Consider the following 26,884-nt stretch of genomic DNA (forward strand, 5'->3'; position numbering starts at 1 on the left):
TTATTTTGGACAAGTTACAAAAAAATTACGTTTAAAAAATTCGTGTTTTTGAAAAACTCCAGTCCTGATTTTTCGTCCAAAAAAATCAGTATTTTGGCCATAACACTGCAAATAGTGGTCCAATAATGGAATGTCATACCTTGTTGAGCTCGTAATTAAATTCCAAATCATATGGAATTCAAATTTGGAAATTTTTATTTTTGACCCATTTTCGGAAAAACATATGATGTAACCCCTTGTAAAAAATCCGTAAATTGGCAAAAAAAAAATTTTGACGGATAGTAATGGGGATCGTTAGATTAGGTCACTAGCTGCACAAAACAGTGTGCCTTTTCGCTGTGCGTCTAGTTTTGGGCAAGTTACAACAAAAACACTCTTAAAAAAATCGTGTTTTTGTAAAACTCCTTGTCCTGATTTTTCAAAAAAAAAAGCCTGAATTTTCGGCCAAAAATATCAGTATTTTGGCCATAACAACGAAAATAATGGTCCAATAATGGAATGTCATACCTCGTTGAGCTCGTAATTAAATTGCAAATCATCTGGCATTCAAAGCTGGAAAATTTTATTTTTGCCCCATTTTCGGAAAAAAACATGATGTTACCCCTTATGAAAAACGCGAAAATTGGCCAAAAAAAAATGTTCGTAAAAAGTGATAGGGATTGTTAGATGAGGTCACCAGCTGCACAAAACAGTGTGTCTTTTAGCTGTGCGACTTATTTTGGCCTAATTACAAACAAAATTACGTTTAAAAAATTCACTTTTTTGCAAAACTCCAAGTCCTGGTTTGTTGCACAAAAATATCAGTATATTGGCCATAATAATGAAAATATTTGTCCAATAGTCAAATGTCCTACCTCTTTGCACTCGTAATGAACTTCTAAACAAACCTGGATATTTTTATTTTTGATCCATTATAGCCAGTTACGAAGGAAAAACAGCTAGAACACTTCGTATTTTCACAAAATAAAAGGCATCCTCCTCCCTTGATAATAAAACAATTTTTCGCAATTTTGATAAATAACTTATTTAATAATAACATAATTTACAATAGAAGTAAAAGATACATAAAAGCACGATGACAAAAAAAACAAAAAAAATTGAAAAGATCCCTAAGTTAGTGTTAAGCTCAGTAGTGGTGGTAGTTGTGGCCCTGGTGCTGTTGCTGCGCCAAATTGGCCTGGGCGAAGATGTGCTCCAGTTCCGCATCGCTCAGTTGGTCGAAGATGCCTCCCTGGCTTCCGATTCCGGCACTACTGGAACTCTGGGCCGATGGCTGCGAGCCCACGGGTGGCAGATAGCCTGTATAAAAAGAAAACCGGAGAAAAAATGATTAATATTATAAATATTTGTATTATATTTCCTTAAGGTAAAAACAAGAATTCATTAACATTTATTGGACGCAATTAGATAAATAATTTATTAAGAGCAACAAATAAAGTCCAATTAAATACATTTTGAAAAACTACATTGTAGTCATTTGTATGACTTATTGAATTTTCTAAAAGTCAAGAGCTTAGAAGAAATGTTTATCTAATTTTTACAAATTACAATGTTTACAACAAAAGCAAATGAAAAACACTTTTGTACTATATTTTAAGTGTACATGTTTGTTTGTATATGAAGTTAAATACGTATAAATAAAGTGCTTTTCAATGCATTGTATGCCTTTCTTAAGAAAGATAAACAATTCATTTGAGTTGCCGTCTTCAATAGTCAATTATACTATCAAATTGAATGTAGACGAAGTAAACAAAACAAACAGAATTAATTCATTTGGATATATCAATATGAGACCGTGAAAAATGTAGATCTGATATATGAATCATAAAGATCGTCTTCTTGACAGTGAATTTCAGAAAAATTAAATTTGAAAAACGTGATCAATATATTATATGATTGGCACTAACCTTCTGCTGGCGAACTTCCGTAGGGTGGGAGCAGGGTAACCGAAGGGCGATTGGGTGACGCTGGCGCGGATGCGGTGGGTGGTTGGTAGTAGACGGGCTTCCAGGGCTGCTGCGGTGGCTGGTGGGTTGGGGGTCGCTGTGGTGGCACCTCCGCCGGGGTCTCCGCCTCCGGCGACTGGGGAATCTGCGGCGAGGCTATGCCCGATCCCGATTCCGGCTGCACGGGCGAGGATCCCGGTAGTGGGACAATTCCGCCGGGGAACTGCGACTCCGGTTGCCCGAAACTGGGTGGCTGCTGGGGCAGCGGTGGCTGGGGGGCAGCCGGGAAGAACTGGCTGGTGGGTGGACTGGGGAAGGTGGGAACCGCAGGAACCGAGGCGGGAACCGACGGAGTGGCCGGCGCCTGGGGGAACTGGGGAATCTGTGGGAACCCGGGGAACTGAGGGATCCCCGGAAATTGCGGAATTTGAGGTATGGCAGGAATCTGGGGAATCTGAGGGATCTGAGGAATCTGGGGGATCTGAGGTATGGCCGGAATCTGGGGCACTTCCGGAGCCTCGGGAGCAGCTGGAGTCGCTGGCTGGGCGGGCACAGCGGGCTGGGCGGGCACCGCTGGCTGGGCGGGCTGGAAGCTAAAGGTGGGCACTCCGGGGAACTGGGGGAACTGAGGTGCCTGCGGGAACTGAGGAGCCTGCGGGAACTGGGGGATCACGGGGAGATCCACAGCTGGGGGAGCCGGAACTCCGAAGGCCACAGTGGGTTGGACGGGCTGAACGGGTTGCACTGGGGTGACTGGCTGCAGGGGCTGAACTGGTTGAACGGGCTGGAACTGATGGGTCACAGGCTGGATGGGCTGGATTGGTTGAAGATGCTGCACCGGCTGGATAGGTTGGATTGGCTGAAAATGTTGAACCGGCTGGATAGGTTGGACAGGCTGGATGGGTTGGATGGGTTGGACAGGCTGGAGGGGCTGGATGGGTTGGATGGGTTGGATGGGTTGGATGGGTTGGACTGGCTGGACAGGCACAGCGGGAGCAGTCGGAGCATAGGCCTGCACGTAGGTGGGCTGCAAAGAAGAACGCATGAGTAAATAAAAACAAGAAAAGAAGCAAGCTTCGGCCAGCCGAAGTTATAAAAATGTAATATTTTTTATTTCTATTTGGATGCCTAAAAAAAATGGAGTTAGGTCGATTTGCCGATAAATTGGCAGCTATATGATACAAACGTCCGTTTAAAAAAAAACTAAAACCGTATTTCTGAAATTGATAGCGACCCAATAAAACAAACTAAAACAATACAGATCGGATCTCTGTATGAAAAGTTATGAGCTTAGAAGTGCAGATTTTGGTCACTTTTCTGCAAACCCATTTTTCTGAAATTTGCAAAGGGGTAACATCATTAAAAATGACGAATTATCGACCCAAAAAAAAAAAAAAAAGTGAAAACACAGATTTTTAGAGAATTAAACCACGATCATTTAGAGGTATGCCACTTTGAAATCGGATGTCTATAAGAAAAGTTATGGCCTTAGAAGTGCAGATTTTGGACACTTTCTGCAAACCCATTTTTCGGAAATTTGGAAAGGGGTAACATCATTAAAAATGACGAATTATCGACCCAAAAAAAAAAAAAAAAGTGAAAACACAGATTTTTAGAGAATTAAACCACGATCATTTAGAGGTATGCCACTTTGAAATCGGATGTCTATAAGAAAAGTTATGAGCTTAGAAGTGCAGATTTTGGACACTTTTCTGCAAACCCATTTTTCGGAAATTTGGAAAGGGGTAACATCATTAAAAATGACAAATTATCGACCCAAAAAAAAAAAAAGTGAAAACACAGATTTTTAGAGAATTAAACCACGATCATTTAGAGGTATGCCACTTTGAAATCGGATGGCTATAAGAAAAGTTATGAGCTTAGAAGTGCAGATTTTGGACACTTTTCTGCAAACCCATTTTTCGGAAATTTGGAAAGGGGTAACATCATTAAAAATGACGAATTATCGACCCAAAAAAAAAAAAAAAAACTGAAAACACAGATTTTTAGAGAATTAAACCACGATGATTTTGAAGTATGCCACTTTGAAATCGGATGTCTGTAAGAAAAGTTATGGCCTTAGAAGTGCAGTTTTTTAGCACATTTCAATAAAGCAATTTAAAAAGAAAAAGTCTATATTGACTATATACTGAAATTAAAAAAAGGATTCAATCTTATTGATTTAACATCTAATTTTTGATTTTTGAAATATTTATGTTACAATCCTAAATCGAAAAATATCTTAAACCTATTTGGACACCTTTTCTGAGTAAAGGTCAACTAATATTTTAAGAGATTGATAAGGAAACAAAAGGTATTCGACTCACCTGCACGGCGTGGACATGGGCGTGGGCGGGGGCGTGGAAATGCAGCGGCTTCACGGCGGACTGGAAGACCACGGGCTTCTGCAGGTGCTGGTGCGGATAGTTGACGCTGTACGAGGAGACGAGGGCGTTGCCGGGTCGCAGGACGTACGAGGGCGGGGCCACTCCGCCGGCGAGGGCGGTGGCCACGCCGGTGGACAGAGCGGTGGCCACTCCGGCGGGAATGGCGCTGGCCACTCCAGCGGGCAGGCCAGTGGGCAGTCCGACGGGCAGCCCGGTGGGCAATCCCACGGGCAGGGCTGTGGCCACGGCGGGCAGCAGGGGAGCGGGGGCGGGGGCCGGAGCAAGGGCAGGCAGCAAACCGGAGGCGGAAACCAGGGGCTTCACCAGACCATGTCCGTACTTCACGAAGTGGCGATGTGGCGGAGCGGCGGCCAGGAAGGCACTGCCGCCGGGCAACTGCAGGCTGTAGCCGTAGTGGGAGGCATATGTGCGGGCCGGCCATTGGCCGTGCAGTTGGTGGGCGTGGCCATGCAAAATGCCCCTCTTGTGTTTGCCCGTCGTGACTTCCGGTTCCGGTTGGGGTTCGGTAACTTCGACGGCAGTGGTGGCAACCTTCTCCTCAGCGGCTTGTGGTGGCGCCTCCTCCTCCGAGGTCACCGTCACGGTGGGCGTAGTGCTGGCGGGGGGCGTGGCCGATCGGCTGGTGTGGCGCAGACGTAAGCCCGCCTCGGCTCCATGAAAAACCAAGATGACGGCCAAAAACACCAGAAGATGCAGGCTCCTCCTCGAACTGGTCAACAGATTCATTTTGTTTCGGTGGATTGGTTTCTGTTTTTTTATAGAATGGCGTGCACTAAATGTTGTTTCGCGATTAATCCGTTTGCTGCGATCGCCGCCAAGAAAATGAAATGAACTTCCTTGGTCGCTGTTGTATTTATAAAGCGGACATCGGACATCGCGGCACAGTGGCCATCGTCGGCGAAGCACCCACTGTGCATACCAATCGGCCAGCAATGCACTGCAGATTGCGGCTCATCGGCATGGAGTACGGCGATTGGGCAGTTTATGACTTTTACGCTGCCATTTCACTTGCCGCAATCGAAGGGCCCCACCAACCGCTCACCCACTACCCACCACCCACTGCCCACCACCCCCTGCTCCTCCTCATCCACCCACCGAAGGCGTCACCTCATTATGCTAAACCCTCCGACCACGCACTGTGGTTCCGCTTATCAATCCATTAACCATTGTGAATTTACTAGTTTAAAGAATAAACCAGCATTCGACCACTATTTCCCTGACTTTTTATTAAAAAACCGAAAAAATGAGTTGATTTTTTCGGATTTTGGACAAAATAATTTTCATAAGGGGTAACCTCATGATTTTTTTTCAAAAAATACCATTTATTAGCTTTGAACGCCACGTTATTAGAAAGTTTATAACGAATTCAACAAGGTATGAAATTCCAACATACGACCACTATTTCCCATAGTTTTTATTAGAAAAAAAAACGAAATTATTGATTTGTTTTTCTGGATTTCGGTCAAAATGTGTTTCAGAAAAATTGTTGTTACTTTACTTTCCTTTATTCCATCATTCACCACAAACCTTTTCATTAAAAAAAAAATTATATGAAAACCAAGCGGTTTGTTGATTCATAACTGCTGATTAGGATTCTATTATTTTGTTTATAAATTATTAATTACCACTGTTCCCATTGGCCGGAATCCACCTACGCATGCGCCACACGTTTCCTCACGCACAAAACTTTTGCTTTCAATGGCCTGTATGTTCCGCATGTTTTTCTTTTTTTTTGTTTTTATCGCCGGGCTCTTTTCACTTTCGGCTGCCGGAGATGGGCCGAAGGTTTATGATTTGGCTGCAATTTAGATACATATCAAAAGTGTCCGCTTACATAACCCGTAATACCCAAGATGGGGCCATTGAATCCGCTCTAATCAGGCGCCGGGTGAAAGCATAATTGTAATAAAAGCAAGCCAAACAATTGACAATTACCAATTAGCATGGCACGGTCAATTATTTTGATGGCATTTCAATGCTTTTATTTGAATTTCGTTAAAATTCAGCATTCACACGCATAAATTTCACCTGCACTAAATCTGAAGTCGACTGGGCCAGGTGAACCCATAGATAGTGCTGCATTATATCACACACTAACCGTAAATGGACTTTCGATTAGCCTACATTGATTTTCACTTTTTTTGGAAATTGCCTGTAGAGCGTTTGGAATTTCAATCGATTCGCTCGCATACCACCGCCACCTGGTACAGTTCGGTTTTTGGGTTAGCAGCATATCGCTTGGGGGCATCTAAGTGGGTCTGGCACAGTCCTCAAGGTCTTTCCCAGGCCTTGCCGCCGGAGATGTCATCAATTTTTGTTGGTTTTTGGCACATGTAATACATATATTTGACAAAGAGCCACATAAACCTCAAAATGTAAACACACAGAAATAAAAGCCGCCAGAGTAGCTTGTTCAATTCGATGCTTTATGACCTGTCCGACGTGAGCAGCATGGGGAAATGTGAACATACAAAGGAGGTAAGCCCCACCGGGTTGTTTCTAAATCGCTTACAACAGAAGTCGCACGGAGATCTCACAGCTTGAAGCCGGAGTGAATGCTGACGACGCCGAAGGTGAGGTTCTCGTAGGACACCTGGTCGAAACCCGCCTGCTCGATCATCTGCTTGAACTGCTCCTGCTTGGGGAACCGCCGGATGCTCTCCACCAGATATTGGTACGCCTGCCACTGGCCGGCCAGCAGTTGGCCCATCGGCGGTATCACCTGGAAGGAGTACTGGTCATACAGCCACTGCATCGTCTCGTTCGTCAGGTGGCTGAACTCCAGGCACATGAAGCGGCCGCCCGGCTGCAGCACACGATACGCCTCGGAAATAACCTAAAATGAAAAATAAGATATGTAGATTTCATTCACGTCTTTAAAAAGTGCTATTATTTATGGGTCGCAACAATTTCCTTTCATTTTATAGGTTCATAAGAAAATTGTTTTACTCATAGACTAGTTCTTTATAAAATATATAGATTTCTTTTAAACTTGATATGCAATTTCAAGCTTTTTACTATAATAGGTAAAATATATTCCCTAAAGCCCGATCCCATTGGGAAGTTGCTCCGTACCTTGTCCACATGCGTGCAGTTCCTGATGCCGAAGGCAATGGTGTAGGCGCTGAAGCTCTCGTCCTGGAAAGGCAGCTTCTCGGCATCGGCACACTGCCAGGCGACGGTGGAGTTGGGCAGTTTGTCGGTGGTCAGGCCCAGCCGCTTGGCCCGCTCCTCGCCGACGTCCAGCATGTGCTGGTTGATGTCCGAGACGGTGACATGGCTGGCGCGATTCTGGGGATTCGGTTGGTTGGCCAGGTAACGTAGGTAGCGGAAGGTAATGTCCCCGGTGCCGCCGGCCATGTCCAGGAGGCGCATCCCATGCTGAGGACCCAGTCGCTCCACGAACACATCCTTCCACACGCGATGGATGCCCAGGGACATGGCATCGTTCATCATATCATAAGAGTTGGCCACCTGTTCGAAGACCTCGTGCACTGGAAGGGGGGGAACATGATTCATGGGTTCCTCCTTCTATAGTCATTCCTGGCTACTCACCCTTTTGCTCCTTCTCGCTTTCCCTGACCGTTTGGAAACCGAAATGCGTGGTTTCCTCCGATCCGGTAGTGGATTCCGCTCCTTTTGGCCTTTCCGCTTCGGATCCTGTGGATTCACGGGCGGATTGCGCCACCGTCCGCATGTGAACGAATCTCCTGGCCAGTGACAGCAGGCGGGTGCTCCTTGTGCCTTGCATTTTGTCGATCCTTGAAGCTTTTTCTTAATAGTATATTATGAAATAACAAAAACACGAAACAGCCGGTTAGGGATGGAATTTACGCAGCCATATGTTGAACCTATCGATTTTTAGAATCATTTTCGCAGATTCGTTGGGGGCTCTCATGTCTCTGATTTCGATATTTCTCGTATGCCGCACTTGCCGCCTAATTTAAATTTGTATATAAATCAAAAAAGGATTGTTTTTTTGATATCCAAGATATTTAAATATCACATCGGGATATTTATTGTTCAGATAAATTCTTCGATTTCTAAATGCTTGTCGTGTCTTGTTTTGTTTATTTTAAATCTAAATAAACTATAAAATATATTAGAGGTATCGGCTATACACAAACATAACTTTGAGCGTAGCCACAAATGTTGTATTTTTTGTAAATTAAGGTTTTGCATAAATAATTCATTACATATTTCATTTCCGTCTGATCCCGAAGTCCAATCCAAATTTTTATCATTTCCTTCCGATTCGTTTTAGTTAAATTAATACCTTTGTTCCTGAGTAGTAGTAGTAGTAGTCCTTTTGGCGGTGGTCCTTAAACACAATATTATTCTGCAAAACCACTAGAAACCATTTTAAACAACAACTTTCTTTTTATCCGCACATTTATATTTATTAATTGTACGTATGCGTGCACAAATCATTCACATGAGTTTTTAGCGAACATTTTTCTGTCGCCACCTCCTATCTGTTCTTCAGATGCCTCTCAATGTCTGTTGGCTTTACTTAAGTTTAGTCATTACAAGTTAATACCTAATTACAAACAGCAGTTTGATAAAAAAAAAATGCCTTAGCTTGGGGGTTTTTGTTTTGCTGCGCTGCGCTGCAGCCATCGAAATAATCTTAAGAATGTTACATTAAAAACAATTAAAAAACGTATTTATATATATAATAATAATAATAGTAATAGTAATAAATAGTTTACAAAATGTGGCGGTTTATTGTGTGTAAACGTAAGCGTTAACTTAAACCGTAATTAAAATTAATCTTTAAATCATTGAGAAAGTCCATTTATAAGCGTTTTCATTTCGTTCTCTATATATCTTTTTATCTTTCCGTTGCGCGGGTGTCTGTATGTGAGTGAGTGGGTTTTATGAGCTATGACGAGCCAAAGTCTGATTCTATCATGGATGTGTGGTATGTACGTGCGTTTGGGTTGTACATAGTTAAGTCTATTTAAAATTAAGACAAAAAAAAAATATTTGTTACTCAAGCGTTTGCTGCTGTCCTGGAGCCTTAATTCATGTCCTTCTACACATACGCTATGTATTTAAGTTTATTTATAGTATTATTTATATATATATTACGACAGAGCCTATCTTGCTGCTCAATCTCCCTAACATCCGTTGTGGATTTAAATATTGCTTGGCCTCGGGTTGGAAGATACGGGGGGATAGCGGTCTCAAAAATGAAGCCATAACAAAATCACACAACTGCAACACTGTGTCGCCCCACACTTAGTAGTTAAACTCTTCCTGCTTCTCCGAATCGCTGCGCAGATCGGCCATCAACGGTTCGAAGCAGGACTTGGGTATCATGGTGCCCACAATCTTCTCGCCCTCGGTTGTCTTCATGCGTATCACTTGCATCTTGCTGTTGGAACGTGTATTCAGTATGTGCTCCACGCGTCCCCAAACGGAGAGCACGGATCCCGCCAGTACGTGGTACAAACGCTGACGCAGTCCCACCTGAAAGGGGAAGAGGAAAATGTGGTTAGGATTGGTTCTTCGAAGAAATCTGAATTCCGTGCAGCAAGGATTCCTGCACTCACTCACCTCACAGTCGTTGCCCAGGCTCACGTTCCTACAGTTGCCGTTCCAGTAGGCGTGCGAGCAGGTATTCACCGACGCATCGTACTGCTCCGTCCAGTGCGGCTCCGCTTCCTCGCTGGCCACCTTGCGGTACTTCTTCTCCAGCTCGAAAAGCGACTCGTGGCGCACCTGGAGACCGGTGTTCGGTCGGTATATCTGGCACATGATCTCCTTTTTGCTGCGCGACTTCTTTTTCTTGCCGCCATTGTCCGAATCGGTGGTGCTGCTCGTCGAGCTACTGTTGCGCGGTGGCTGCTGCTCCAGGATCACCACCATAATGGCGGTTCGCTTCTGGTTGCGCAGCTGGTGGGACAGGTAGAAGCCCTCGTTGTCGTTGAACAGATCGGCATATCTGCGTATGGATAAAGATCAGTTTAAATGATAAAAAATGCATATTTTGTTATATTTCTTTACGTACTTATCAATGGCCTCCTGCCAGATCATGCCACGCTCCACTCGAACCGTGTGCATTTCTGTGGGCGCCACTCCAGTGGCATGTTTGCGCACAAACCGGATAAGCCGGCAACGGGTCACGTTCTCGCCGGCAGCTCCCAGATCTAGTGGATTAAAATACATTGTAATAACTTGCACCGATTAAATGACCCCCTCTCTCATCCGCACTCACCCACAATGCCCAGGTCGAACCGACCGCCGCGCTTAGCCTGCTGGATGATTGCCGTCATGGTGTCCGTAAAGTACTTGAACAACCGATTCTGCAGATCAACCGGACAGCCGAGGATGCGATTGAGAAACTTTGATATGTTATTATAGTCCTTGTCGAGACTCAGCACACCCGGATTGCTCTCGCTGTTCACGATTATGCCCACACCGACCAGGGCTCCGGCGATGTCCTTGAAGAACTCTCCGCTGTAATCCGTCGGCGGTGGCACCAGTGGCGATTCGTAGCCCATTATGGTACGCATCACCGTTTCTAGGGCCTGTCGTCCGTACTTGTTGTCAATATTGAACTGGGAGAGATCACGAGTCTCCGTGGCCCTGCGATCGCCGTGGGTGAGCGCTCCCAACGATTCCAGGCGCTTGGCCACGGTGGAGGCGAAACGTCTTTCACCAGCCAGATCCGAGATGAGAAAGATGTATTCGGGCGCGTTCACCTGATCATAAATAAATTATTATCATAAGAAAATTATTAGATATATATATATATATATATATTAAACTGACCTGATTGGATCGATGGGTACGTCCAAACTGCTGGATGGCTCTGTCGGCTGACCAGGGTAACTCCAAGGTGATGTGGACTCGTCGGCGCTGGTTAAAGACCCGCCGATCACTCTGCAGGGAAATACCACTGGACGCCGCCTCCGAGATGATGGCCACATCCTTCTGGCCGTCCATGAAGCGCTGCTTCTCTGTGATATTCAGCGTTTCCAGCGGGACATCCGATTCGGTTCTGGACTCGTATTGGATGTTGCCCTCATCGTTTTGCACTACGCGACCCCGTCGACCCGTCATCTCGGCCACGTTATCGGGACCGCCCAGTTCGTCGATCAGTTGATCCAAGGTGTTCGGCGGGAGTCGAGAGCCCAGACGCTCGATCTTGCGCAGCAGCTCCTCCTTCATCGTGCAGGCTCGTTCGATGGCGTCTTTGGGCGGAGGACCGTAGTTCAGCTTAACACCATTCACGCCCACCGGCGTGACAGTGCCCTTGAGCTCCTGCTTCTTCTGCAGCAGGTCCTGGATCTTGTCCTGCGTGGAGAGCTGAGATTTGCGGGTCTTGGCCGCATTCAGAGCGGCAACCACGGTGGCGGACATGGCCGTACTGCCACTGGGATCGGTGGTGCCTGAATTGGCTGCCGATGAGGATGCCTCTTTTTTGGGCTTCTCCTTCTTCACCTTTTTCTTGGTTTTCTTCTGGGTCTTCTTGGTGGATTTCTTGCTGCGCGCATTTACCCAGGGATCGATGTCGCTATCGCTGCCGCTGAAGAAGGGATTGAAATCGGAGCTGGCATCGCTGGCCACGCTTCGCCGATCGCTGTCCACGTCGTGATCTTCATCGTCCTCATCCTCGTCATCCAGATCACTGCGGAACTCATCATCACTATTCGCCTCGTCGCTGTCGCTGTTAGAGTTGCCAGCATCCCGCTTTCGATTGCGTTTTCTTCCCGCATCGTCATCGTCGCTATCGCTGTATTGCCAGGATCCACTGCGCTTCTTCTTCTTGGACTTGCCGCCCGTGGAGGATCCATTATCACTGTTGCCAGCTCCCTTTCGTTTGGCAGCCGCAGTGGTGTTATTATTATTGTTGCCCAAGCTGGAGGTGGAATCGGCGATGGATAACTGAGAGGGCGTCTCATCGTAGAGACCTAGGATGCGATTGATGCGATTGCGATCGGGAGCCGGAAAATGGCGCTCCACAAACGACTGAAAGACACCTCTGTGAAATAAGATTAATGATGAGTATTTAATAAATTTAAAGGAATTAGTGAGAGCCACTTACTTAGCCGTAGAGACAAAATCGGTGAGCTCGCCGTCGTCCCGCTCCAGCTGATCCAAAGTGCGAGCCTCGCCGGTGGACTGCAGACCGATGACCACACACTTGCCGTACTTGATGGACTCGCGGGCCACCAGCACCGCATGGTTCACCTTGGCGGCGATGCAAAGGTACTTGAAGAAGCGCTGATGCGATGACCAGAACTGGCCCCACATCGTCTTCTTCATGCGGCTCTCGGCATCGATCAGTTCGGCCGCCTCGGTGAACTTCTGCATGGCCTCCACCCACAGCTCCACGGACTGATCGTAGATCTTGCGGAACTCCTTGGAGAGTGGGACCTCCTCGATCTTGAAGCTGACGCCCTTGAAGCTCAACTGGCGCGCAATATACATGCCGCGCAGTTTCATATCCATAGCCACGATCTCCATGGCACCCACACCTCTGAAAATGATTTGTTAAGTATAAGTAAAGGAATATAGGATTATTTGCGAAGTAGGCTCACCGTCTCTCCACGGCCGTGATGAAATCGTTAAAGTTGCCAAAGGCCGTGCCCTGTCCCCAGAGACCCAGACGCACCATGTACGCCATGTTCTTGGGCTCGGAAGCACCCGTTGCGGATGCATACACCACTCGCGCCTTGGGCAACTTCTGCTGCAGCTCCAGCACGGTCTGGCCCGTCTTCGTTGGCTTGCCGGAACCCACGGGACACAGATTCTTGGCCTTGTGACACTCGTCGAAGATGATGAGACCCTCGAAATCCTCGCCGCACCACTGCAGCAGCTGGCGGAATCGCGATCGGTACTTGCCCGTCTTGTTGTTGGACTCACCGATCAAAGCGGAATACGTGCTGAAGATCACGCCCCGCTTGCAGTTGTTGTTCACATCAGAGCTGATCTTGGCGTACTTGAACTAAGGAGATCGAAAGTATTAGCAAAAGTGTTGCCTTCGTTAAAGTAGATACCCACCTTGTTGAGGGCATGGACATCGATCCGCGTGGCTCCAATGTCGCTGAGATCACGCTCGGCATCGTACTTGAGATCGTTGGACACGGATATCCACAGCGCCTTCTTGCGCCCCTTCAGATAGTTCTCGTAGATGATGCCGGCGATGGTGCGACCCTTGCCCACACCGGCGCCATCTCCGATCAGGAATCCAGCCCGACTTCCGTCCGGAAGCAGGTGATCGTGCGCCTGGGAGGCGTACGTGATGGACTCCAATTGCAGGGCGCTGAGATGTCCGCTGTTTATTGTCTCGAGGGGCAGGGACAGCTTGTAGTACACATCGCAGGGCTCCACGGAACTCAGCGAGGCCGTCTCCACGACGGCATCCGGATGCTTCTTGCCCAGTTTCACTGTTGGTTGTGGGAAAACGCATTCATTAACGTATTTTATGGATAATAACTTGATTTAGAACTCACATTTGGCGGGCCAGTAGTCGGCATAGGTCTCGGCCACGCCCATCTCCTCGTAGTCGACCTCGTCCTCCTCCTGCTGGACATAGGCAGCCGCTGAGGCCTGGGCCGCAGCTTGCGCTGCCGCCGCTGCAGCAGCACTGGCCGCCATAAAACCGGAATTCACCGGTTGCATGGGCGCCGGATTCGTGGGCGGACGTTGCATCGATTGCATGAACAGCTGGAACACATTGTTCGGTATACCGCTGGTCAGGTATTCCGGATTCATGGCGATTAGCTTCTGCACGGCCTCCATCATCGAGTTGTTGCCCTTGACCCCGGAGGCTGCGGTTGCTCCGCCAGCAGATCCTCCGCCTCCAGCGCTCCCGGCGGATGTGGCCACCGATGGCTTCTGGCTGTTCCCCATTGCGCCAGCCACCTTAAAAGGGCGAATGGGTGGTACTCCGCCCGCATAACTCACTGCAAGGTAAAGGGATTCGGGTTGGTTCCGGTTTATGCGGTCGGTTGTTGTTGTTCGGATTATGATGTAGTAAATTAAAGTACATGACACCGAGGTGAGTGAGAGGTGCGTATGAGGAAAGACATCAAATGGAAAGAGACAGAGGAACAGAGGGAGATGGGGAGAAAGAAAGAGAGAGCTTTGTTAGTTAGTAATTAACAAGGATGGCATTATTTACTTGTCAAGTGTTGCTAACTACTGAGGCAACTTGCCCTACAGATCTAGTTCACAAAAAGGAAAAATCCCCTTTCTACCAACAATTAACAAACATTCACACATCAACCAATGACCAATCAACCAGACTACTACAAAACTGTACTTTTAATTTATATTTAAATTTATTAATATCCCTATCCTGTTTTTGTTTCGATGAGAGATTTCTGATACAGATTATACCACACGATTAAAAAACCTTGAAAATGTACAATTTCCCACCAAAACAAGCTAGACATTTTATTTATTTAATTTTGGCGAGCTTCGAGAACGGGACACAACTAGCACTATCCCACACAATCGACCAGTTCAAAGCGACTGGAGATTATCGTCAGTCGGAAAAAGGGGGTGGATCGATTGGCAGATGGACTTTTCCAGCGGGATGCCTAGATGCTCGTTGGTAACGCGGCCAGTAGCGATTGTTTCGGTTCAAGTGCAGGGAGAACAGCGACTTCTTCAGCATCACCAGATTGACCTCGAACTGGATTCGCTCGCGGTCTTTGAAAATGCGGCTCGCCTGGCAATCCAGTTGAGAACAACTGGGGTGCCTTTTGGAGCGCTTGCGATGGCGTGCCACTGGCTGAACGGTACAGCAGGGATTCTGGAAGATCACGTCTGTACTGCGGCGCTCTACATCCGGATTTTCAATTTCAGGGGCCTGCGGCCTAGCCACCTGAAAGTCATCCGTCGGATGCAGGAACACTGGCTTGAGGCGTTTCAGCACCTTTCGCACCAGTACGGCAATCTCCCGAAGATCCCCAGGGGAAAGAGAGTCTACTTTGTTCAGCAAATGCTTCTGTATTAGGCGCTCCAGCCTCATCAGAGCCTTCGAGTGGATGCTGAAGAAATCATTCATGGCCTCGGCCACTTTCAAGTTGATCATTTGCTGGACTTCGTCCCAATTTGGATGGTCCAAAGGTTTGGGTTCCGCCTGGGGCGCTGTCCCATCACCATTGCACATCGTTCTATTCTTCTTCTTTAAGCTTAAGCTGTCCATCAAACAATTGCACTCAAAATTTTGAATAGGTACCCAAGCACACGATTTTACAAAAGTAATATGTTAAAGCTTTGTTGGATTTTTAAAATTTTTTCTGTTTTTCTGTTTTTTTTAGATATTTTTACTTCGAAATACCTTTACGAAATGATATTACGAAATGATTGCTTTTAGAGGTCGTCAGAGGGAAAATAATAGGCCTACTGTTTTACAATTTTTCTACTCACTATAGAAATCATAACCAAACAGGCTATTGAAATCTATTTATTATTTTCCGAGTAAACTCATATCTTGTAAATTCGATTGGGTTTGTGATTTTACCTCTATAACCATATCATATAGACATTTTTCATTAACAGACAACCATATTTCACACATTTTTTATGCACGCAAACAAAACAAAAACTCATTTTTCTTGGTTGTTACCAACATTAATCGACTTACTCTGCGCCAATAAAGACGCGGCCATATTGAAATTAGCAGCAGAGGCTGAAGTCGACGCCGCCGATCCGCTAAAGAAATTGCCACCGGGATTACCGCCTGGTGGAGAACTCCGCACCGAATTGGCGGCCGTGGACGGCGGCGGGGGCGGTGGGGCGTTGCTACCCTTGGCGGCCACGTAGGCGGCCAGGTTCATCAGTTCGTTGGTGCTGAGGCTGTTTAAATAGCTGCTGGTGGACCCAACGCCCCCACCAGCCGACCCAGCCGCATTGCCGGTGCTCCTGGCGGCCGGACTGCCCATAGCTAATGGACCGCGATGTCCAGGAGATGGGATAAATCACAAAACAAAAATCCAACGAACAAAACAAATATCCACCAAACAAATGAAAAATTAAGCGAACCAAAACAAACAAAATTCACAAAAACAGAACGGAGTAAACCATACAAAATGAGTTTGGCAATTATATTTTGGGTGGTGGGATATGTCGGGAAAAACCAAGAAAGCAAATTATGTTTGTTTAAGAGAAGAAATAGAGAAAGATAAAGGAAGAGAATAGCACAAGCGGCATTAATAAGTGTGATTACAGCAATGTCTATAGTGTCAGTGTTGCCAAATTAAAGTTATTCCCTGCTTAATATTATTAATTGACATCTAAACCAACTTCTTAATGGGTCGTTTTCTTGTATTTTAAAATGTTATTTACTTAAAACCCAATACTAAAAAAAAACATTGAAAAGTTCTAAGCTGTTAGATTTGGGTTCTTTTTTAAATATACATCAAGGAATTTAAAAAATGTTTTTCGGAATGAATTCTATGATTTTTAAGCGAAAATATATATGCGATATATGTATTTAAAATATTTAAAAACAGTTTGTAAGGATTTGGATTTAATTTGAGGTTAAACCACGACATTAAATTAAAAATTAATTAAATTTGAATGTTCTTTGTTTTTTAACAGTGTTTTTCATTATATATTGAACTTGATTCTTAGAACTGAAGATAAGTACATCGCACATGTTATAAAACATTTTATATATTTTGTTTCCCAAGAGAATTCAATTTTAATTAAATGCTGAACAATGTTATCAGTTTTTCTCTACGCATTTGTGTATGTGTGTGTGTGTGTAAGTGGGAGTGTGCGTGTGTGTTGTGGAATTTTATTTTTTATTAAATTACACTTACCCGTTATCGTGTTATTCAGTTTCTTTGGCATATTGTTTAAATTATTCTCTACTGCTACTTTTCTGGTTATTATCGGTATCGCTGTGATCTTTCCGCCCAGTGCCACGCCTCCAACCGTTGACGCAGCGCCCGCCCCTGTTGTTGCTGTTGTTATTATCTGGCGCACAGCGGTATTGTTGCCGTTGCTATTGTTGTTGATGCCACTGGCGATAATGTTGTTATTGTTATTGTTGTTGATGCGCAACAGCGATATTGGCTTGATATTATTTTTGCTTAAAACAATTTTGGCGCCACTAATGGGTATGGGTGTACCGCCCTTGGTCACCACGCCCACTCCGCTACGGATATTTTGGGCGTACGTAACAGCAGTATTTAGATCGCGACCACCACCTAAAAATGGATATGGAAAGTTTTATTAAGTTTTTTGATGAATATTGCACGATATAAAATATATTTTTTTCTTTCTATCTTTTATCTGTTTACAGTATTTAGTATACAAATTTACAAAATCGCATAACGAAATATCTATCTTCAACATCGATGTTGAGTAAAGTTTATTATATAAATTAAATCTCTAGTTGTAACGATAAAAGGAAAACATAAATATGCATGGGTTCCAAAGTAAATTATTTTAAATATAACTATTCTTTAATCAAATTGAATAATCAAATAAACAAAAACCTATGAATATTCTTTTATATGCAAAATAAGCACATTCTCCAATCTTAAAATATGTTAATTGGGTTTCCTAAAACAACAGACACTTGACATTAACACGGTTAGTTAATCAAAAAACAGCAGCACTATCATTGCCAAAATACAAACTTGTTTGAGATGCTCATCTAGCAACAAAAAAAAAATATAAATAAACCAACCAGGTATATGTTCGAACTTATACGTCACCCGTAATTGTTGCTGCTGATTTGATTTCGAATCATTAATGGTGCTGTCTCTTTTTCCTCGAAAGCACGTGATTCCCCCGTTTGCCTATTTCTGTGTGCGAATATTTGATGAAATTTGCACACATTAGCCCCCACAATTGCCACAAGCCTTTGATATAAATCGAAGGCCTCTCAGAATCCCCATTTCCGCTGCACAAATTGCAGACATTCCCAGTCCACGAGCACGGCACCACCCTCATTTAAGGTAAATATCTAATTAATGAGCAAAGACAAGAGTACATAGATGGACCTAAGTATGTGCAATGCTATAATGCTATGTACTGGATACTGGCAGCACATTAAGGGGAAAGGTCATGTGGCTGATACATAATCATAATTATATGTGCAGAAAGGCACACACGGCCAAATATTCTCACATATCTGTCTATATACTGGATGTGTAAGGAAATCGTAGTGCGTAATGCGTTAATGCCTGTAATTTCCCGCACCACCCACCAGATGAACGTCGCGGTCAAGATGATGGCTACAAATCACATTCGGTATGCCTGGGCCACCACAAATGTTCAAGACTCCTGGCATTCTCACGAAAAGCGCAATATGCCTGTGTACCTATGAATCAACAAATGACCAAGCGAAAGATATAACCAAAAGGAGTTGGCAACCATATATATGATAATTATATGATAGGGATTGAACAACATATTGTCCTCACAGCAATCACAAGATGCGAAATACATCAAAGTAATTATAAAAATAAGGGATTGATATATTTACATTTCAGACATTAACTACAAGAATTCACAATATTAAATCCAATCAGTTTGTTTATAACAACAATAAATCATAATAAACTGGTGCAAGGTTCATTAAATGTTCACTCAATTTAAACTTAATTAATAAATAAGACTATAAATCTGTTAATGCACTTGGTACCATTTTAATATGAATGGAAATGATCGTATTATACTTTGTTTTGGCAGTATGAATGTAAACTAAAAATGAGTCATATTTTTCAATAAAAAAAGTGATTAAAAGAAAAACTACTTGTTAAATAGTTTAATTTCAAATTTGCTCCACGAGCTCAATACAATTTTTCAAGTACCAACAATTCAAGAGGCTATTAAAAAGCAATTTTCTATTCAATTATTAAGTATGGATTTATTATTCTCACAGTTTGCACACCTGTCAGTAAACTCGTACCCGACCGCCTTTTTCACACTCGCGAAACCTTCGAAAGGAACTTCAAGTTGCACAAGCCCGTCAGAGATATTGCTTTCTAAATAATTGACGATATTATTTCAGTTTTTTTCAAGGACTTCATAACTTGGCCCCTCGATTGTTGACGAACTTATGGGGAATGGTAATGGAGTTTAATAATTGAACGCGAGATGTCCAGTCCACGGTTAATGACGCTCGGAACCACTGGCTCCTCCTAGATATAGCCAACTTATATATGGCCATAAAATCGGGGTTATGTGCCGAGGAACCCCCTACGCATTATATATGTGACGCACAATAACGGAAATATAAGCACATATGTGCGCATATATAATTCCCATATAGCGTTATATATATATATATATACCGATATCTAGCAGATCTGAAGCAAACAGAGCTCAAAGCTTTGAGCAAAGACATCCTTCGGGCTCTGGACAGGTGTGCATCCGTCTCAGGCGGAATGGGAAGGTAATTCCATTAATGTTTCAGTGACTAATGCAAGTGGCCTTTTAATTAATGTTGGCTAGATAGCAAATCAATTGCACGGGTGGGCTGACCATCAAAGGATGGGCGAGGGATTTCACAGCCAAATTGGCATAACTCATTAGGGGCATTTGGGGCATAAAGGCATGTTGGTGTGCCTACAAAAGCAGTGGTCCGTGCGGAAGTCCTTTGATTTATTGTTTATCTATTTACCAGATTGCCTGATGTAATTGAAAATAGTTTTCTTGGTAAGAGAACTACTTATAAATTGATTGAATAACTTGTTGATTTAGTTATATAACACGGTTATGTACAAGATTTATATCTTGTAAGTATTAAATAAAATATGAATAAAAGTAAAGATTTAAGAACAGTAGTTTTACAAAATAGTTCTGAAATTAGCGTTATTCGGAATACTATATTTTATATTAGATTGCTTCAGACACATTAATAACAGATTTCAATTACATATCTTGTTACTTATTGTGTAACTATATAAACATAAAGTTCCTGCGACAAGATATGTGAGAAAGTGCTATAGATTCGTTGTGAGTATCATAAACATTTTATAAACTCAAATGAAATATTTATCTTAAAATGAGCATTGCGTTTGTACACGAGGAACTTCACTTGATCCGTACAGTTGATTGAAATGCCAACCGAATAAGTTGCAGCCTGGTAACGGAACTCCACACAACCCACCCGCCCAATTGCCTGCTTTCAGCTCAATCCCTCAACCCCTTCACCCTTCAGTTTACCACCCGTTTTCCTCCCCCTTTTGAACAAAATCCCTCCGTCCGAGAGGACAAAAAACTATCCCATAAAGTTCCCACTCGGCTCTGAAACTGCAGCCAGTATGGAAGTAAAGCCCACCCGGATCCTAGTCAGTCCACAGTCCACAGCCCACGTCTCACTTCCCCACAACAATGGGGCTACCTATAAAATTGTTGTCTAAACAATAGAGAACAGAGTGCCGTGGTGCTGCCATTGCCCTCCCACTTTTCAGCCTTCAGCCAAATCCCTTTCAAAACGAACCCACTTCTCAGCATTTATTGCAGGCGAAAATCCTTAGCCCAAGCATAAGCTTCAGGTTTAAAGCATCAAAAATGATATGCAAAATGCCACTACTCACCGGGTACTTCTATTTGATCTGGATCCTCGTCATCATCAAAATCGGAGCCCGAATCGTCCTCATCAAAATTATCATCGTCGTCATCGGCGTCCAACAGGGTTTTGCGTTTTTTCGATGTCTGTAAAGAATTCATTTTAAGGAAATATTTGGCTTATAAATGGCTTTGCTTAGATGAATAGTTTTTCAATGAAACAAAAACTATATAAATATGTAAGTTTACAATCTTCAGAGGCTTGACACTGAATATTTTAGAGAAATATTTGCTCTCTTCACAGTATTTGTACTTATTTAAGAAAATAAGAAATCTCAAATAGAATATTTGGTTAAAAATACTCTATTCCTAATTTTAAAAAATATTATTAAGCTCTTTAAAAAATACTTTTTATTCTGTTTGTCGACGACAATTTCCCAATTTCTTTTAGTGCACCAGTAAAACACATCGCGAATGAAAATCGATACTTTTATAGTTTCTTAGTTCTCAAATATGACGCGAACACTCGAAAGAAAATTCCCTCTTAAATTCAAGGGGATTCACAAAACAAAAAAAAAACACTAACCAACTCACACATACACAGTGCAGCGTGAAAACGAAACGAAAACAAAGCCGAAATTTTTTACGGAAAATCACGAAGAAAAACGTGTCTATTTTCGTAGCACACTTTTGAGGGCAATCAAAAGAGCGGGGGACTTCCCCGAATGTTTAGAAAAAACGGCACAAAAAGCACGAGGAAAAAAATGCGCACGCCGCGAGAAAAAAATAGGGGAAATCCCGAAAGCACCCACGCAAAAAAAAAAGATACATATATATTTATATATATATATAAACGCAGGGACAGGGCCATATAAAAAAATAGGGGAAGCACACTCACTGAGTTTGGTGGAAATTCGCAAGACCAGCGGTCAGATGCTGTTCGTCGCCGGTGCGATGAGGTTCTGCGGGATCCTGCGACCTAAGAGCCAAGAAATCAGCAAACAACCTATTTTTGTTCACAAATTATAGCCCACTACTTTTTGAGAGTTCGGGAATTGTGCGACTGGCTCGATGCTCGTGTGGGAGCCAACTACCTAAAACCTCGGCCGGAGTTCGAGGACCGGAGCAAAGTCGAGCAGCCACGGGCCACGGGCCACTTTGGAACCCCCAAAATGGAAATTTCGCATTCACATTCACATTCACCATCCATCCATCCAGCCAGCCAGCCAGCCCAAGCACAAGCACATCCAGCCGGGCTGCAGTTTTTCGGCGGCCAGCGACAGGGAGCGGGTTAAATGGGGTTACCAACGGGTTAAGCAGGGTGTTATGGGTGTAATGGGGTGGGTTTTTGGCCAACATCTCTCCAGGCGAGTGTGCGTGTATGTGAGACGGTCAGGACGACGACAGGCAAGCAAGAACGGAGAACCGAGAATGGAGAATGGAGAACTGGGAACAGGCCGATAAACAAACGCGAGATGCCAAGCCAACCCCTTGTCACCCCTTTAATGCCAAGCGCACAGTGAGTTCAAATTGCATTCAACATGTCCTAATTGTTCATTAGAGCCTTAATGTTCTACATCAAGGTTTTGGGGTGTTGATCATTATTAATTTCCATTTTTAAATCTTATAAAAAAGCTACGAGCATAAATACCAATACCCCGTTCTAAAAATCTTTTCCAAACATAATTTATTTCCTTAGACTGTATTATATCCTTTTAATAAAATACATTTATTTTAACTTTGTAAGTTAATTTGAATTTTAATATTATGATGTTTTCTTTAAGTTATTAGTATTTAATGACCGATTTTTTATTCACAAGAGGATATGCTTAAAAAAGTAAAGTTGAAAAATATCTAATCTATACTAAATAAAGGTTTACATGGGCGAACATGGTTAATCATTTTGGGATATCCCTGTTTTCGACCACAAATGATCTAGACCACAGTGCTCCACTTTGGCCCGGAAAGGGGGTTGGAGTTTTCCCACCCCCGCTCTGCTTTATTCACCGCTTCTCCCCCGCCAATCCCCTCACTCGACGAAATTCAACGTAGCAGCAGCAACACAATGTTTGGCATGCAGAGATACGAAGTTTCCTCCTTTATGCGGAATATGCATGTGCTCTCTGCCCTCCGCCCACTCCCCGAACCCTTTCGTACACCCAACCACCCCACTAGCACCTCTCTACAGACAAAGGGGTTTTGGCTCAGTTGGCAGATGAATGAGGACGAGGGGTTGGCCAGGAGGGCAGAAGGTTGGAGGACAAGGGGAGCGGCAATCTGTAGCGCATGCACAGCAATTAGAGCAAGACAGACTGTTGTGGATGTGGGCATATCCTTGTGGGAGGGCGGGGAGGGAGGCGACGGGTCTGGTTGGCTCGTTCACTGGCTATATGCGTCCATATATACCTTGTACCTCGGTGTACTCCGGGATAAAGCAACTGGCGAGGGACTTGGCCTAAAAGCAGAGCAAACAGAACGAGCCGAGCTAAATAGTTGTAGCCACAGTGAACACTCGCTGCAGGAACCCACCAAAGTCCTCTAGCAAAAAACAATTATCTTCGTAAATGAATTGTTGTACATAATATATCTTAGAAAAAAATAATAGTTTTCTAATATTTTGAAATTATGAAAGCACGAACTTATTTTTATTTCATTGAGTTTGAACATAGAGTTAACCGAAAAGAAAACTATAAAACATATGCTAAAATCTAAATTCATTGTTTTTTATGAAAAGAATATGACATTTTATTATTAGACTTAGATTCAGAATGTTTATGCAGCAGCTCACAAATTTAATATAATCCTTCAGGACCTTTTTTTTAACCCTTTCAAATTGAGTCCTCAACGAAATCATATTGCTTACTCCCATTTATACCCCAACTGTGCAAATTTTCACCCACACCTTCGTCTATTTATAGAATGCAACATTTTTGTTGACACACAAAATAAAATCAAAACGAATGACCTTGCAACAAGGGAAATGCTGAAAATCTCTGGACAAAAACATGTGTTTCCAGCCACCCTCCCACCCACTACACAAATAGCAACATCAACATGTTGTTGCCAAAAAAAAAAAGGAAAGGGATGAAAAAAAAAAATCAACCACAGCTTTAACCCTTTGAGAAGGTTTGGCGAATATAAAAATAAAAACAAAAGGTGCGGATAAAGGCACACCAAAAAGGAAACAAACAAAGGCCAAGGAAAAAAAGCATGTAAAATGTTACAAATAAGGGAGAAAATCAGACAAAGCGGGGACCAGGGAGTTGGCAACTCGAAGTTGACCAGGCCGACGAAAAGGTGAAAAGCGCAGGCGCCAAAAAACTCGGAATGCAGTGGACAAAACGGAAATGCTGATAAATAACACTGCTCGGCTCGATGGACCACTTACCCACCCCAAACGGAAAATCCCAGACTGCAGCAGAGGAAAAGCAGCGCAGCTTGTGGGAGGGGCAACTCGCACTTCCCAGGATGCATTTCCCAGCTGCAGCCGCATCTGCAGTAACTGCGGAACTACAGTAAAAATCCCCACCGGGGATTCCCCCAAAATTTAATTTCTGTGTGGTAGGAGTCCTGACTATGTGTTGCTTGCATGTTTGTGGTTCCCGTCACCGCTGCGCAACAAGTGACAAGGAAAATTAGACAAAGTATGGGCAGAAATAATATTGAGAGTCCGGTAAAAACCCTACAACAAATTTTAAATATTATAGCAAAAATAATTAAATTTGTGCAATATTTTTCCATGGCAGCTACACGATATAGTCAATTGAATTAGTACATATTGATGTTGATGCACTTAAATTCAATGTTTGAACTTTAATAGATAAACTTTAACTATAAATTTAGATATAGTATAACTATAACGATGCCGTATACAAATTTGAAACAGTAAATACAAAATATAATAAACAAACATTTTTATATCCATATGTTTAGTACTCACTAAACATAAAACATAAACATGTTCACAAGACTGAACATCTTAAGAATAGTTTACTGTTTTGAGAAAACACTGTATATACTTTATAATGTCAAAAATGTCTCCTTCACTGCCTCCAAAACTTGAGCTGGCAAACAAATATATACAGTTCTATTACAAATACTTTAAGACCTTTAAATAACATTGTAACCAGAAAATTAAAATACTAAGTGGGAATTATTATTCTTAAAAACTAAAAAAAAAAAAAACTATTTTTAGAATACTTTTCAAACGGAATTATTATCTGCACCTGTGAAAAACTTTTTGGTTAACCAATAGTTGTAATTAAAATCCGCAATACCCTGGGCAGTAGTAAAGTAACTAATTCACAGTTTAAAACCTAAGTTAACGTAAACCTAAAGAACACGAGCTTTAATAAATGTTGAAGACTTGTTTAACAGGACTAAAAATAATTCGAAGACTTTTTTTTTTGCTTATTAGAAACTACGCCTATATTTTAAACTTGTATTAAGCCAAATGCTTGTATAGCTGAATAAATGCTTAACAAAAGTTTAAATAACCAAATGATTAATATAAATAAATAAATAAAATGTACTTGTTAAGTGAGGAGGTAAACAGTTTCAATTATAATTGCCTCTTTTCAAACATTAAGGTTACCTTATAAAATTAGACCAAAGTTTTATAAATAGGATTTTAAATATCTTTTTACAACTATAAATATGAAAATTTAAAAAAACATTTTTAAGTTTTATGTTTTAAAAACGGAAATGTTTTTTCCAAATAATTTAATAAATAACAAAATAGGCAAATTTAAGGTTGTTCGTTTATAAATCAAAGAAGTAAGGCCATGTAGGATTAAAATGTTACTTCGGACAAAAACTTCTGTCAAACTAGAGTCATGAAACAATTTCAGATACATTTGTAGCAACCGTTCCGCCCCCTGATAAATATTTTTAACTATTAAATTATTGTTTAAAACTCCCCCTGCTGCTCTTAACCCACATGTTGCCCCCGAGTCGCGTGGCCTTAACCCTAACCTAGCGCAACTTTTGTCGACTGAATTCGCTTAACTCGTGTGCGGACCACAAAAAAAAACACCAAACGTGTGCGAGAAAGAGAGGGGGCTATAGAGAAGAGGGCGGAGAGAGGGAGAGAAAAACACATGGTTCCAGGCCACGCGAAAATGCGAATTGAAATGCGTCCTTAGAAATATCTCGAATAAAACAACAACAAAGTGCAGTGTGAGTGGGCGCAGGAGGAGAGCGGCAACAAAAAGAAAAACAACAATTATTGAATGAGTTGCCACTGCTTCTTCTTCCGCTTCTGCAGGCGCTTTGTTTTTGTTTAATGCATGTGTGATTGAATTTGTGTGTGCGTCCATGTGTGTGTGGAAAATAGCAAAATTTAGCAACAAAGAAATTATATTAAGTCATGCCAGCGGCAACAACAAACAAACAATCCCGCTAACAACTACAACTACAAAACTTACCATTTTGATGCTCCAATTGCTAACTGTTCTTGTTGTTGTTTGTCACTACCGTTGTTGTTAACCACAAAAAATAAGCAACAGACCGCGCACACACGCGTTTTTCTTTCTTTTGTTTGTTTTTTCGGGTTTTTTTCTCGTTTTACACAGTTTTTGGAGCTGCCAGCGGAAACAGTCAGCAAATGCAGCGAAAAAAAAAGATAATACTCCGCATTAAGTGTTTGCAACGCGTTGGAGACGTTGTTGTTGTTGTAGGTGCGAGTGCACGCGGTGTTTGGCTTTGATGTTTCTAATATTTATAATATTCGGACGCGATGTCGTGTTGTTGCACCGCACTTGCTTGCACTAAATGCAACAACATTCGGAATCGGAATCAAGGAGGAAGGAAACGAGAACGAGAAGGAAGCGAGAAAGCCGAAAACACACGTAACATGCCAACTATCGAGCACTTCGAGATGCCAACTAGAGCTGCAAAAAAATCGATGTCACCATCGATTGAATCGCTTCGATCGAAAAACATCGTTTCATCGAATTCATTCGATATTTTCTATACTGAAAAGTGACCAGATACACTTCTGGGGGCTTTTATTTTCTTAAATTATTTTGTGCA

The 26,884-nt window shown here is 42.9% G+C and overlaps 4 protein-coding genes across 5 annotated transcripts; all 4 read right to left on the reverse strand.

The window, feature by feature from the left end:
• Nucleotides 1–1,054: 1,054 nt before the first annotated feature.
• On the reverse strand, nucleotides 1,055–5,162 carry LOC108045193 (serine/threonine-protein kinase WNK2). The gene is made up of 3 exons (XM_017124420.2): nucleotides 4,274–5,162; nucleotides 1,908–2,973; nucleotides 1,055–1,299 (listed from the first exon to the last, which is right to left on the reverse strand). Exons 1-3 carry the CDS (start codon nucleotides 5,078–5,080, stop codon nucleotides 1,127–1,129), a joined length of 2,046 nt encoding a protein of 681 aa, XP_016979909.1. The 5' UTR covers nucleotides 5,081–5,162; the 3' UTR covers nucleotides 1,055–1,126.
• Nucleotides 5,163–6,759: 1,597 nt separating this feature from the next.
• Nucleotides 6,760–8,183, reverse strand: LOC108045190 (2-methoxy-6-polyprenyl-1,4-benzoquinol methylase, mitochondrial). Its single transcript, XM_017124418.2, has 3 exons — nucleotides 7,910–8,183; nucleotides 7,430–7,848; nucleotides 6,760–7,190 (listed from the first exon to the last, which is right to left on the reverse strand). Exons 1-3 carry the CDS (start codon nucleotides 8,103–8,105, stop codon nucleotides 6,888–6,890), a joined length of 918 nt encoding a protein of 305 aa, XP_016979907.1. The 5' UTR covers nucleotides 8,106–8,183; the 3' UTR covers nucleotides 6,760–6,887.
• A 545-nt stretch (nucleotides 8,184–8,728) lies between these two features.
• LOC108045244 (protein strawberry notch) lies at nucleotides 8,729–26,729 on the reverse strand. 2 transcript variants are annotated; one of them, XM_017124508.2, is made up of 13 exons: nucleotides 26,278–26,729; nucleotides 20,881–20,998; nucleotides 17,146–17,535; nucleotides 15,966–16,265; nucleotides 13,822–14,274; nucleotides 13,370–13,755; nucleotides 12,907–13,313; nucleotides 12,411–12,845; nucleotides 11,135–12,347; nucleotides 10,578–11,064; nucleotides 10,371–10,509; nucleotides 9,917–10,304; nucleotides 8,729–9,829 (listed from the first exon to the last, which is right to left on the reverse strand). In XM_017124508.2, exons 1-13 carry the CDS (start codon nucleotides 26,278–26,280, stop codon nucleotides 9,599–9,601), a joined length of 4,950 nt encoding a protein of 1,649 aa, XP_016979997.1. In that variant the 5' UTR covers nucleotides 26,281–26,729; the 3' UTR covers nucleotides 8,729–9,598. The 2 variants fall into 2 exon arrangements, with proteins under 2 accessions (XP_016979997.1, XP_016979998.1); XM_017124509.2 differs by lacking the exon at nucleotides 15,966–16,265.
• LOC108045245 lies at nucleotides 14,300–15,857 on the reverse strand. The gene has a single exon (XM_017124510.1). The coding sequence runs from the start codon at nucleotides 15,522–15,524 to the stop codon at nucleotides 14,859–14,861; it is 666 nt and encodes a 221-aa protein (XP_016979999.1). The 5' UTR covers nucleotides 15,525–15,857; the 3' UTR covers nucleotides 14,300–14,858.
• Nucleotides 26,730–26,884: the final 155 nt, after the last annotated feature.

Source organism: Drosophila rhopaloa, unplaced genomic scaffold (assembly GCF_018152115.1).
Source record: "Drosophila rhopaloa isolate 14029-0021.01 unplaced genomic scaffold, ASM1815211v1 contig_3, whole genome shotgun sequence".
In the NCBI taxonomy this organism is placed as follows: Eukaryota; Metazoa; Arthropoda; class Insecta; order Diptera; family Drosophilidae; genus Drosophila; species Drosophila rhopaloa.

Coding starts and splice junctions, on each gene's coding strand:
- LOC108045245 (XM_017124510.1), bottom strand. CDS start 15,524: ATGGACAGCTTAAGCTTAAAGAAGAAGAATAGAACGATGTGCAATGGT.
- LOC108045244 (XM_017124508.2), bottom strand. Junction 17,536..20,880: donor AGATCAAATAGAAGTACCCG/GTGAGTAGTGGC, acceptor ATCCATTTTTAG/GTGGTGGTCGCGATCTAAAT. Junction 13,756..13,821: donor CGACTACTGGCCCGCCAAAT/GTGAGTTCTAAA, acceptor CACAACCAACAG/TGAAACTGGGCAAGAAGCAT.
- LOC108045190 (XM_017124418.2), bottom strand. CDS start 8,105: ATGCAAGGCACAAGGAGCACCCGCCTGCTGTCACTGGCCAGGAGATTC. Junction 7,849..7,909: donor AAGCGAGAAGGAGCAAAAGG/GTGAGTAGCCAG, acceptor CCCCCCTTCCAG/TGCACGAGGTCTTCGAACAG. Junction 7,191..7,429: donor ACTGCACGCATGTGGACAAG/GTACGGAGCAAC, acceptor TTTTCATTTTAG/GTTATTTCCGAGGCGTATCG.
- LOC108045193 (XM_017124420.2), bottom strand. CDS start 5,080: ATGAATCTGTTGACCAGTTCGAGGAGGAGCCTGCATCTTCTGGTGTTT. Junction 2,974..4,273: donor CCCATGTCCACGCCGTGCAG/GTGAGTCGAATA, acceptor TCTTCTTTGCAG/CCCACCTACGTGCAGGCCTA. Junction 1,300..1,907: donor CGGAAGTTCGCCAGCAGAAG/GTTAGTGCCAAT, acceptor CTTTTTATACAG/GCTATCTGCCACCCGTGGGC.